Raw genomic sequence first — 12,771 nt, forward strand, 5'->3', positions numbered from 1 at the left:
GGGGCCCCGACACTCTCGGCCCAAATATAAAAACTAACCATGATAAGTTGATCACAGTCACTCTAACTACAGTACCTCTGTTGATGTCACCTTGTGCAGTTTGACTTGTCCCTTTTCCATACCCTACATTGGCAAGGAACCATATATGGTAACTTATTTGATCTTGATTTGCACCCAAAACCTGAAACTTTTTTAAAAAGTAAAAACAGAAAAAATGTCTTCTTATAGCCCCCAATAACACTGAAGGATTGAATTTTTACATTTCTAAGTATTTCAGTGAGTACCCTATAAAGGGTTAAGGCAGACTTTTTTTATATTTATCACTGTTGCAATGGTTCTCTTTAGACTGTGCAAGTTTACCTAATGAATTGGTCAGTGAGTGTGTATGAAGTATTTTAAAAATACCTTGATGGTTATAGTACTTTGAATAACCCCCAAAATTCTTCTGTAGGAATGGAACATGTTTTTTTTTTTATTATAATCTATCATTAAATATTACATACAAATTATACAGTGCATTGTCACAATACATTTCATGTCTGTTTCCGTACAGCAGGATGTTACTCAGCGCCACATGACAAGTGAGGAAAAAAAAAAAACCCTAGAAATCAAAAACAATTTTTCAGCACCCTTTTGGTAGTCGAGAATATGATGTTTGCCTCGATGTTAATTAACTCATCTGTGAAAGCGGAATAATTGGGCTTGTAATCATCAAAACGCCGCTAACCACACGTACCCTCTCGGCGCTCCGTTGTCACCCCACATGACTCGCATATCCTCATTTGAGCTGTTAGGAGAATCCATGTGTGACTGTGAAACTGGTTCACAAGACCTGTGTTCCGCGTGAAGACACGTGCACAGTGTGTGCATTTCCTAAATGATCAGGCCTGATAACTCCGATGAACACTTCTTTCTCACGGTTAAATTGAAAAGGCCGGTTGAGCCGTTAAAGAGTGCGGGAGTGGTGAATATTCAGGTTAAAAGGCAGAGCGGTATAAAGAAAACACGGAATGCGAAACCTCTCCCGTGTCAAGTCGGAGAAGGTTGTGACTGGCGTGCACGTGTGGGCGTGCACGTGTGAGCGAGCACACACAAGCTACCGGGGAGTGACATCTCTTTGCAAAGAGCAACTTCTCAATTCTTCAAAAAAATGTATGCAGTCCTTCTTCACATCCAAACGAGGCGTTCAGGGAAAACAGGGAAGCAGCGGTGTGAAGCTCTTCCTCTTTGGACCTTTTCTCTCCACCTCAACACTCGTTTTTTTTTTTTCCATAATCACAGTGTCCGTTTGAATTAAATCCATTTCCAGGAGACTAACCTGTACTCTTCCTCGCTCTCGCTTCCTGCTGTCCTTCCTTTACCACCAGGTGAAGAAAGGTCTTCTACTCTGAAAACTCTGTGTGTATGACTCGCTGTTGGCTCGCTGGGGGGCTCTGGCTGTTTCGACAATCACAGGGGGCATCTGAACCAACTGGAGAGGTGTTTTACCGTCCTTCAGGGCTTGGCACAGGTTCAGGATCTTTGAATGCAAAAAAAAAAAAAGGCATAAGTTGGATAATTGTCTGATTCTGATAAATGTTTTGCTAGTCAAAAAGACAAAAAAAGCACAGAATTATATGTGGGTAAAAATCGGTAGTATGTGTGACTGCAGTGTAAGATGATATATGGACGATACCAATGGATCCCGCACCTTTGGAACTCAGCATTCATTTTTTTTAATTCTCTGGAAACAGGTTGTTTTTTTCTCAGCAGAAAAGACATCTTACACACAATAAGCCAGTAATAATTTTTAAATGAGTAAAAATACAGACAAAATGTACAGCATTATGTGTACTACTGTTAGAAAGCCCATCATTTCTACATGTTTACGCCTTCATGCTTCACTGATAATGTTTTTTTTCCATTAAATGTGAGTGGAAATATGGGGTAATAACTATAAAAGCAATCTTCACTCGCTAAGTGTACTGCAAAAAAGGTCAATAAGGATAATTCATAATGCCGCCTACAGAGAACATACTAACTGCTTATTTCTAAAATCACAAATACTTCAACTTGCTGATATAGTTAATTTTCAAACAGCTAAAATAATGCATAAGGCTAAAAAACAACCAATTAGCTAAAAATCCAATGGTCATCCAATACTTCTCTACAAGAGAGGAGAAATATGATCTCAGGGAAGAAGTACATTTGAAACACTTATATGCTAGGACTACGTTAAAAAGCCATAGCATTTCAGTATGTGGAATCAAACTATGGAATGGATTGAGTAAGGAAATCAAACAATGCACAACGATGAGCCAATTCAAGAAACAATACAAGCAGTTGATGTTTGCTAAACACGAGGATCAAGAGTCTTGAACCAGTCATGATGTGCTATATAGAATATATATAGAAAGCAGGAAGTGAACAAATGTACTTAAACTGTATTATAGAAAGCAGGAAGTGAACAAATGTAACAGTTACTGATTGTAAAAGTACCAGATGGAGAGGTAGGACTTAATAAGCTTTGCTTCTTCCTACTCCTTTTGGACATGTGGAACTGGGAACTGATTATGGGATGCACTCAATTGTAATCTGATGCATGTTCAAATGAAATAAAACCATTACCATTACCATTACCATTACCAATTCTTGAAGGAACCATAATTGTGTGTAGGTATGGGTCGGACACCAATCTCAAGGTATACTCTGGTATGAAAAAGTCATATTTTCAAAACCACTAAAATTTTCGTGGAAATACTTTGTCACGTCAAGTGTAATTCCTCACTGTTGGAACTGGAACTACTGTGGGTTGATAACACCGATGTTAGCGGACTGGTTCCAATCCCTCAGCGCATTAGTGTGGATTTAGTGGGGATTTTCACCCGGCGTTCACTATATATGTGCAGTATATTCCAATGTATATGCACTGGGTAGTAAGTGCTATGTATGTATATTCTTCCCTCCAAATGATGCTGTGACCACGTCATAGAGCATAGAGGCAACTCACCTGCCCTCTCATGACAGCAACCTGCTTGTGAAACTGTCCTCTGTCAAAACCAGGATCTTTCTGTAGGACACATAAAACATGTATGAATACAGAACACTTTAATGTTTTGTGTTTACTGTGTGTGACACATAGCACTGAGCTTGTTCCGTCTTCTCACCAGCCAGGTTCCTCCCGCATAAAAAAGTGTTAAATAATTAATCCATACTTCCACCATACCTTGAATAGTTCATAGAGGTCTTCTTCGAGGTCTTTGATAAAATTTGGGTCTGACAGTTTTGGTAGTACCAGTTCCCGTATCTCCTGGGAGAAGGGAACTTTGGCTTGGGAGAGCCACGCCCAATAGAACGGATCTAGTGGTTGAACAAAGTAGGTAGACAGTAAACACAACTGGAACTATAAAACACAAGAGGAATTCTAAGAGGGGTTTAACAGATATAGAGTAGGCGCTTACATGCTCTCCAAGAGTCGGGATGCTTGAGAGGGAAGGCAAGACCGTTGTCTATGGCTGCCAGCTTGATGATGGGGTCCTTCACGACAACCCAGTCTGTGTCCTGCAGCCGGGGCACAGGTAGCGATTCAATTTCACTTCAAGTACAGTGAATGTTAAAACATGTGTGTGGGATTCTCACCCTGTTGCCCACGGGGTCCATAGGGCAGTCATATTTAAGCAGCCAGTTGTCATTTCCCCGATCTAAAATAAACATACACAAAAAAAAACAATATTGAGATGACATCTGTGAATGACAACACTGTGTGTGACGATGAGCACAAGGACACATGATCAGCGGGGTGACTACATGCCTGTGTTCCTGATGATGTAATCCAGTACTACGAGGCGTTCAAACTGCAGCTGAAGCTGACGGTTGGTGTTCTCAGGCAGAGGCTCGGCTTCAAACCTGCGCAGCCAGAAGTCTGCATCCTTGTATCCGTCCACAAAGAGTTGGAAGGAACCAACCTGGAAGAATATCAACAAAGGTCCGTCAGCATGCTGGATTTCTGGGTAAAGATACACATGTAAAGATACTTACTTTCGGGGGCAAGCCGATCCTATGGAACCGTTGGCCCACTTTCGGCACCTTCTCTAATGCTAGCTTTTTTCCTCGAGACTTCACTCTGTCGATGGCGCTGTAGTTGAACGTTTCACTCGCCAAGTAGACCACCTAGAACGGGACAGAGCGAGTAGCAATGGACACGTTCTTTTCCACACAGGTTGCTGCTTTTTATCAATACATAAACGGTATGTGCACATGTGTACCTTGGTCCTGGGAACGATATTCAGTTCAAGTTTCTGGTCGACCAAGCTAGCACCGGCCTCTGAGAGGTAGCCTTGGTTTAGAACTAAACAGTCACGACCAAAACAGCACGGACAACACAGTTTCTGCAGCCACTTAGTCCATTTGGGGTTAAGCTGGCCGTAGGGTTCTTCGTTCTTCGGTTTGAATACGCCAATGATTTTCTGTGGATGGACATGACGAAAAGAACATTTGAGAAGTTTTACAATTTCATTTGCGGTATACAAACATAAAATGTAAGTAAACTTGCTTATTTACAATAAACTACCTAATTGTATTTCCCATGCATACATTAGTGGCGGCCTCAGACTAGGCTTTTTGTGTCTTAATTGCAATTCTCAACTAAAAGGAGCAGCGTAGAGGATGTTGAAGATGGGAGAAGAAGAATGTGATAAAAAAAAAAGAATATCCACCAATATTGTTGAATTCGAGTCGCTTTGGTGATGAAGGCCATACAGTGGAGTGGGCAAATGGGCATTTGCCTGGGGCCCCGGCTGTTAGGGGGGCCCCCGCTCGAGAGACCGGGTGCTAATACATGTACTACAAAGTGACGTAAGCATCATAATTAAAGACACATTGCTTTGGTGATTAGTTTATTTTTAGACTTGTATAACTGTTAAATATGTCAAATTGCTACTTAACCTGTTTAGTTAATAAAGGCGTCATGATGGACTTGGCATTTTTTTCTTGTTTTTTTTTTTTCAAACTGATCTAATACTATCAGTATTCGTAGGATTACCCTATTAATATAATAAAGTTAGGCCTGTCATGATAGTCAATAAATCGATTAATTGTTTTCACTGTTTTCATCTGCTCATCTCTCTGTACCACACAGGCTCGATGACAAGAGGCTCTGCATCTGTCCGTGCGCATTGGTTCGATATTGGAATTAACAGACCCTCATCTTATTCTGCCTTTTGTGGAGGGAGGGGGGCTACTCGTGAGTGGATACACAGTATTCGCAATTAGCCTTGTGAGACAGCATACGCTAAAATGAATGAAGGCACAGAAATAATGGTTTCTGAGGCGAATACCACAGAGGACATCCCGAGTGTGGGAATATTTTAGGTTTTAATTTGTTACATTGCAAAAGAAACATATACGGCATCCATTTTATGCCATACAATTGTGATGTTTTCATGAAACATTAAGAACAACAATGTGGTTGATCTAATGTGGCTCACACATGTACACTACTTGAGTACCGTTTAGTCGTTCAAATGTCAATTATACCTCATGACGATAATTAATGAAAAAGTGTTGTTGATAATCCATGCAATCATTTTCTATGCCGCTTATCGTCACTAGGGTTGTAGATATCCCAGCTGTCTTTGGGCAAGAGGCGGGGTACAGTAAGGCAGGGCACATTCATTCATTCATTCATTTTCTACCGCTTTTTCCTCACGGGGGTCGCGGGGGTTGCTGGAGCCTATCCCAGCTGTCTTCGGACGAGAGGCTGGGTACACCCTGGACTGGTCGCCAGCCAATCACAGAGCACATATTATAGACAAACAACCATTCACACTCACATACATACCTATGGACAATTTGGAGTCGCCAGTTAACCTAACATGCATGTTTTTGGAATGTGAGAGGAAAGTGGAGTACTGGAGAACCGGAGAACATGCAAACTCCACACATAGATCGGCCACTGTACATTGTTGATAATGTTAGATGATAATTTGCTACACAATTATCAACCTGTGAAATTTGTCATTATGACAGACCTAATTTTCTATTCCTTCCACTGTCACTTTGGGTTATTAGCAAAAACCTGGCATATACACCTTAGTGTTTTATTATTAATATATTGTGTTATTAGTATTGTGTACATAAATGTATCATTTGTGATACTGAGTTCATTGACCTACTGCATTATGGTGTGATCAACACACTGATTACAGCTCAAAGGCAGAGAGTAGAATTACATCCTAGAGAGGTAGCACATGACTACTAAGCACTTTGGAGCCTGAAGTAAAGAAATTGGATGTGTGCAGGGGGATGGGGCTTATAAAAAAAATAAAAACTTACACCCTCAAAAAACCCTTGTCGATATGAATCGAGAGGAAAACGTGTAATCGGAAACATAAACACACCCGGCGAGTATACATAGTTACTTAAACGTAACACAGCTGAACACACACCGTATGCTGGCTTACTCAACACTTTTACTAGTCAGCTGCAGTGTCAAACATTAACACAATTAGGACATGAAACAAGATTGTGAGGTGTCACAAGCGGCCCAGTGAACTGACTCCTTGAGAAAGTGCAACAAAACAAAACCATCCCTATGTTCCTTTGATTTTGTTCCTTGTCCTTGTACAGTAGCACAACAAGACAAAACATGTAAACTACTGATCATGTCTAGTCAAAATAATATAATGTTGTTGCTCTAAATGAATTATGACTAAATAGAGATGGAGACAAAGACAGGTCAGTAGAAGTGTCAAGGCCACAGTACAATGGAAATGTCTAAAACTAGTGAAAAAAATACGAAATAATATTTGTAAACAAAGATGTTTTTGCCAGCAAAAACAGCGTTGCGCCACACTCTACTCAATTAGCAACTGGTCGAACAGTTGTGCCCTATGTGTAACTATGACAAGGACTAGTTGGAATTTTTATAATAAATGATATAAATGTATTGTTTTTACAGTAGGTTGTTCGGTGACATATTGTGAAATCAAAATAAAGGCCTATATACTGTAAGAATACGGACTATACCATCCATATTATACCATATAGGGGCTTTTTGACCACAAAGTGTGAGTTAGCAGCTCTTCATCTTACCCCCTGTGAGTCTTTGACGAAATAGCTACCACTGGATCCTTGGTAGATCCTCTCCGGGTAGATCCCCTCCTCAATGGCTCGCTCGGCCTTGCGGATGATCTCTCTGAACGCGGGATCCTCCGGGAATTCGTTTCGGTGTGGCTCCCGCGGTGAAGTACCACGGTCCCGGTCCAAAAGCGGTTGTCTCTCTCGGTTGCGCCCCGGACTGCCGGCGGGGATGCGTACCACTGATCCCGGCGTACCTCCAAACGCGCCCCGGGGGCTGGTAGGCTCTGTGGGACAGTAGCTGAAATCATTCGAGTCCCGTAGCGGAGAGACAAGCGGACTCGTCTCGTTCATAATTATGACGTTTACGTGATGTTAGTATAGTTCCTAGGACGGAGAAGCAGCCGGAAAGAGTAAGAAAAAAAGTATAAACTGAGACGAGTTTCGCAGTATGGAGCCGACGTTGGCTAACAAGGAAACTGAAAAAATGATCAGATGACTGTCAGCTTCCGGGAAAAGGCGGAACCTGTTGAAGTTGTTGTGACGAGTAACCAATTAGCGAGTAGGCTTTACAGTCAGTCGTCCTATTGCTCATTTTGATTGGACAGAAACTGACTAGCTACAGAAGACATGCTGTAACGTAAAAAGTTGTGCATAATGCAAAATAAAGACGTGACAAATAAATTTCGCGAGTGTTTTCTCTTTTGACGTCTTCCGAATAAGAGTAATATCGATATCAAGGCTAGAATAAATTTTAGTCCATTTATAATTTTCAGTTAATTACTACGTTTATTTAACAAATACATGTGTGTGTGATTTGTTGTGTTCTTTTTGTTGTTACATTAAATTGCTACATTTTGGATCCGGTGCCCAAGGAGCCGACGTTGGATAACAAGGAAACTGAAAAAATGATCAGATGACTGTCAGCTTCCGGGAAAAGGCGGAACCTGTTGAGGTTGTTGTGACGAGTAACCAATCAGCGAGTAGGCTTTACAGTCAGTCGCCCTATTGCTCATTTTGATTGGACAGAAACTGACTAGCTACAGAAGACATGCTGTAACGTAAAAAGTTGTGGCTAATGTAAAAATAAAAATGTGACAAATAAATTGCGAGACAGTGTTTAGAATAAGAGTAATATCGATATCAAGGCTAGAATAAATTTTAGTCCATTTATAATTTTCAGTTAATTACTACCTTTATTTAACAAATGCATGTGTGTGATTTGTTGTGTTCGTTTTGTTGTTACATTAAATTGCTACATTTTGGATCCGATGCCCAAGGAGCAAATGCTTCAAAAACTTGTAATAATAATTGAAGTTGTGTCTTTATTTTGCGTTTGTTTTTGATAGTGTAGTATTTTCCTATCGGCCACCAAGATTCCTATATGCCACTAAATCACAGTCACAAACTTGACTGTTCACTGTTTTTGAAAAATGTGAATATTTTCAAATAAACATTGTCGATATCAGTTATAGGTATCGACAACAGTGCCCGGTCTGTCCTTGGGATCGAATTGCAGTATCGCCCACTCCTCGTGGACGTGCTGCTGTGCTCATCCTCCTGCTTCCTCCTCCTCTTCCACAAGCAAATCTCGCCTTCTCATTGGTCAGAAGAGCCAGCAGGAAGAGGGAAACAGACCGCTAGTGCAAACTGTCAAGTTCAGACAGATTCATCCAGAACGGTCGCTGCAGTTTTCATCAGTGGCTACAATCGTGTCCTTACCTGTCTGCTTGCGTCTCCACGGTTGCAGTCATCTCCAGACAAGCCTACGGACGTCGGTAGGGTATTTTAAAAAGAGTCCCTTACACGGAAGTTTCCGGAAATACAACACAGAGGGCATTGGTGCGACAATGGCAGCGTACAAACTGGTGCTGATCCGCCATGGAGAGAGCTGTTGGAACCAGGAGAACCGCTTTTGTGGGTGGTTCGACGCGGATTTAAGCGAGACGGGAGAAAAGGAGGCCAAGAGAGGAGGACAGGCCTTAAAAGGTACAGTCATGACACGGGGCCTAATCGGCGATTCTCTTGGTCATTGGATTAGACCTGCAAACCGGGGTTACGCAACCGCGGCAGGAGAGTCAATCGAGTGAGAAATGATGATTGATGACAAAACACACGCAGTAAACACGAATTTAGTAAACACGCCGCTGTGTTATGCACACACAAGAAAAGAGTTTGACAAAAAAAGAAAGTAGTCCCGGACTATGTCTATATACCATTTTCAGGTCCAAATTATATTTGGACTATATTACATGATCTCAAATCACATCATTAGTCTGCAATTGATTATGTTGACTCTCATTACAGGAATAGTTTCTTATTTGTAGTTTTTTTTTGTATGTGTAATGAGTATTTCAACAATTGAATGTACATAATTTCCAGGTGTATAATGACTGAAAATGTGGAATTAATTTCAAACAAAATGGGTCCAAATATGCATTTTCTACGGCTTGTTCCACACAAGGGTCGCGGGGGTGCTGGAGCCTATCCCAGCTGTCTTTGGGCGAGAGGCGGGGTACACCCTGGACTGGTCGCCAGCCAATCACAGGGCACATATAGACAAACAACCATTCACACTCACATTCATACCTATGGACAATTTGGAGTCGCTAATTAACCTAGCATGTTTTTGGAATGTGGGAGGAAACCGGAGTACCCGGAGAAAACCCACGCATGCACGGGGAGAACATGCAAACTCCACACAGAGATGGCCGAGGGTGGAATTGAACCCTGGTCTCCTAGCGTTATTCACATACATTTATTCATTCATTTTCTACCGCTTTTCCTCACAAGGGTCGCGGGGGTGCTGGAGCCTATCCCAGCTGTCTTTGGGCGAGAGGCGGGGTACACCCTGGACTGGTGGCCAGCCAATCACAGGGCACATATAGACAAACAACCATTCACACTCACATTCATACCTATGGACAATTTGGAGTCGCCAATTAACCTAGCATGTTTTTGGAATGTGGAGAAAACCGGAGTACCCAGAGAAAACCCACGCATGCACGGGGAGAACATGCAAACTCCACACAGAGATGGCCGAGGGTGGAATTGAACCCTGGCATTCTAGCTGTGAGGTCTGCGCGCTAACCACTCGACCGCCGTACTGTCTTCAAAAAGCTTTGTGTCATTCAGCTCAATGGAGGACAATGCAAAGTGATTGACGCTTGTGTAAACATTAACTGGTATACAGCAGTGCTATCCACCTATTTTCCACTTAAAAACTCAAGGATGCGGGGTGACATTTTGTTATATTTTGTACATTTAAAGATGTTACAACTCATCCAATATAAGTGCAAATGTATACATATTTTGTGTAGCAACAATATCCAATGACTTTGTTGTCTCTTGTGTATCTTCAGATGCCGGCTATGAGTTTGACATTTGCTACACGTCTGTCCTCAAGAGGGCCATCCGCACGCTGTGGTTTGTTCTGGACAACATCGACCAGATGTGGCTTCCTGTGCACCGGACCTGGCGCCTCAATGAGCGCCACTACGGTGGCCTGACCGGGCTGAACAAGGCCGAAACAGCAGCTCAACACGGAGAGGCCCAGGTCAAGCTCTGGAGGCGTTCTTTTGACATTCCTCCTCCACCCATGGATGAGACGAATGAATTCTTTGAGACCATAAGCAAGGTCACTCCTTAAGGAAGTTCTGGCATCCTAGTACTATCACTGTAAGCAAACATAAGTATAACAAAATGCTGTATTTTGTAATAGGACCGCCGTTATGCTGATCTGACAGAGGAGCAGCTTCCAACCTGTGAGAGCCTGAAGGACACCATCGCTAGAGCTCTGCCATTTTGGAATGACGAGATTGTTCCACAGATTAAAGAAGGGAAGCGGGTCCTGATTGCTGCCCACGGCAACAGTCTGCGTGGCATTGTCAAGCACCTTGAGGGTAAGAACAACACTGGTTCTGAGCATTTTTCTACTGCCCGTTTATTTGTCTCATCACTTTTATACTGCAGTGATACTATCTATTTACTGCAATTTCTCTCATTTTGTGTATACGTAATAATACGCATTTTTATCATTTGTAGTTAAAAGCATAGATAATATTATTTATTGGAGCCCTCTACATATGAACTAACACATAATACATAATGTACGTACTATGTATGTAACATTACTGACACCTAGTGACCAGTATAGAATATTACTGTGCTGAAGTATTATCAGTGTACTACATCAGCTTATCTGACTTATCTCCCCATTTGGTCCTCTGAGTCCAGATCTGGTTGGATTTCTGCGACGAGGAACGTAGTTCTGCTTAGTTGCCGGGTCATTTAAGTAAATTGTTTGGCTTCTCAAAACAATATGCGTTTTGATCATCGTAAAAATGCCTCCGCATATGCTGGAGCCTATCCCAGCTGTCTTCGGGTGATAGGCGGGGTACACGCTGGACTGGTGGCCAGCCAATCACAAGGCACATATAGACAAACAACCATTCACACTCACATTCATACCGATGGACAATTTGGAGTCGACAATTAACGTAGCATGTTTTTGGAAAACCCGGAGAAAACCCACGCATGCACGGGGAGAACATGCAAACGCCACACAGAAATAGCCGAGGGTGGAATTGAACCCTTGTCTCCTAGCTGTGAGGTCTGCGCGCTAACCACTCGGTCACCGTGCCACCCGCTTAAGAAAACATACATGATGATTAAAAAAAAAAAAACACTTAGACACAGCATTCCTGCTAATATAACCGGAAAAAACTACAACCTCAAATGTCCCATTTCTAATTCTGATGACATGGTCTATCACGTAAGTTTTAACGTACTGATGATGCTCATGAGGAGGCCTGTCTGTTCTTTTTCTTAGGTATGTCTGAGGAGGCCATTATGGAGCTCAACCTGCCTACCGGTATCCCCATCGTGTATGAGTTGGACAAAAACCTGAAACCCATAGGAAACATGCAGTTTCTGGGTGATGAGGAAACCGTACAGAAGGCCATGGCAGCTGTGGCTGCTCAGGGCAAGGTCAAGAAATGAACTCCATTCCCAAGACTGGGATGGTGTTCCCATTAATCCCGTGCTGTGTAATTGGAAAAAAGAAAACTAGTCTACAGGCCAGTTAGTGTTATCATCATCATCGCAGATTTAACACATACGCACACACACTGTGTACAGTCATATGCATCTTTAATTCAGTCATACACTTTGAGGTTGATTTTGAATCATCGATATTTTTTGGCATAACAAGATTTTAGCACATGAATATTTGTGATGTATGTATTGACCAAAATGTTAATGCAGGACCTTGTGGCTAACCAGTGAACGTGTATAACTTACCATATATTGTAACGTGTGTTTTCCTTTGCTGTGACACTGAATAGAAGAATAAATTCCACACGCTAATATATGTCAAATCTTTATTGTGTTGATTTTCACATTTACTAACGAAAATAACAAATAAAAATGTCACATCTCAAATACTATGTTGAGACGTGACTTGTCAGGAAAAAGTGTACTTAATAAATTACCTCATAATGCTGATGCATAGTATGGCGATGTGACGTCACTGCAGGTCAAATGCCTCCTGGCAGTCTGAACTAAATACTAGATAAAAATAATTCAGTACTACTTCTGTAGTACTCAATGGGCGGTCTTGGCAGCCATGTTAGTAGACAGGATCCAAATACAGTGCATTTTGAAAATGTTCAAAATTCTCCTCAAAATTCCAAGCATTATCTGTCACCTATCGCC

General features: G+C 41.8%; 2 protein-coding genes across 2 annotated transcripts; one reads left to right on the top strand and one right to left on the bottom strand.

Moving 5' to 3' along the window:
- Positions 1-589: 589 nt before the first annotated feature.
- pi4k2a (phosphatidylinositol 4-kinase type 2 alpha) lies at positions 590-7,572 on the bottom strand. The gene is made up of 9 exons (XM_058091635.2): positions 7,072-7,572; positions 4,245-4,445; positions 4,018-4,149; positions 3,791-3,944; positions 3,619-3,680; positions 3,441-3,540; positions 3,206-3,339; positions 2,990-3,049; positions 590-1,519 (listed from the first exon to the last, which is right to left on the bottom strand). Exons 1-9 carry the CDS (start codon positions 7,408-7,410, stop codon positions 1,358-1,360), a joined length of 1,344 nt encoding a protein of 447 aa, XP_057947618.1. The 5' UTR covers positions 7,411-7,572; the 3' UTR covers positions 590-1,357.
- A 1,076-nt stretch (positions 7,573-8,648) lies between these two features.
- Positions 8,649-12,427, top strand: LOC131129281 (phosphoglycerate mutase 1). Its single transcript, XM_058072693.2, has 4 exons — positions 8,649-9,045; positions 10,419-10,693; positions 10,778-10,958; positions 11,888-12,427. The coding sequence occupies exons 1-4, from the start codon at positions 8,907-8,909 to the stop codon at positions 12,055-12,057; spliced, it is 765 nt and encodes a 254-aa protein (XP_057928676.1). The 5' UTR covers positions 8,649-8,906; the 3' UTR covers positions 12,058-12,427.
- Positions 12,428-12,771: the final 344 nt, after the last annotated feature.

This window comes from Doryrhamphus excisus, linkage group LG9 (assembly GCF_037039965.1).
Source record: "Doryrhamphus excisus strain RoL-2023G ecotype Guam linkage group LG9, RoL_Dexc_Guam_v1.1, whole genome shotgun sequence".
In the NCBI taxonomy this organism is placed as follows: domain Eukaryota; kingdom Metazoa; phylum Chordata; class Actinopteri; order Syngnathiformes; family Syngnathidae; genus Doryrhamphus; species Doryrhamphus excisus.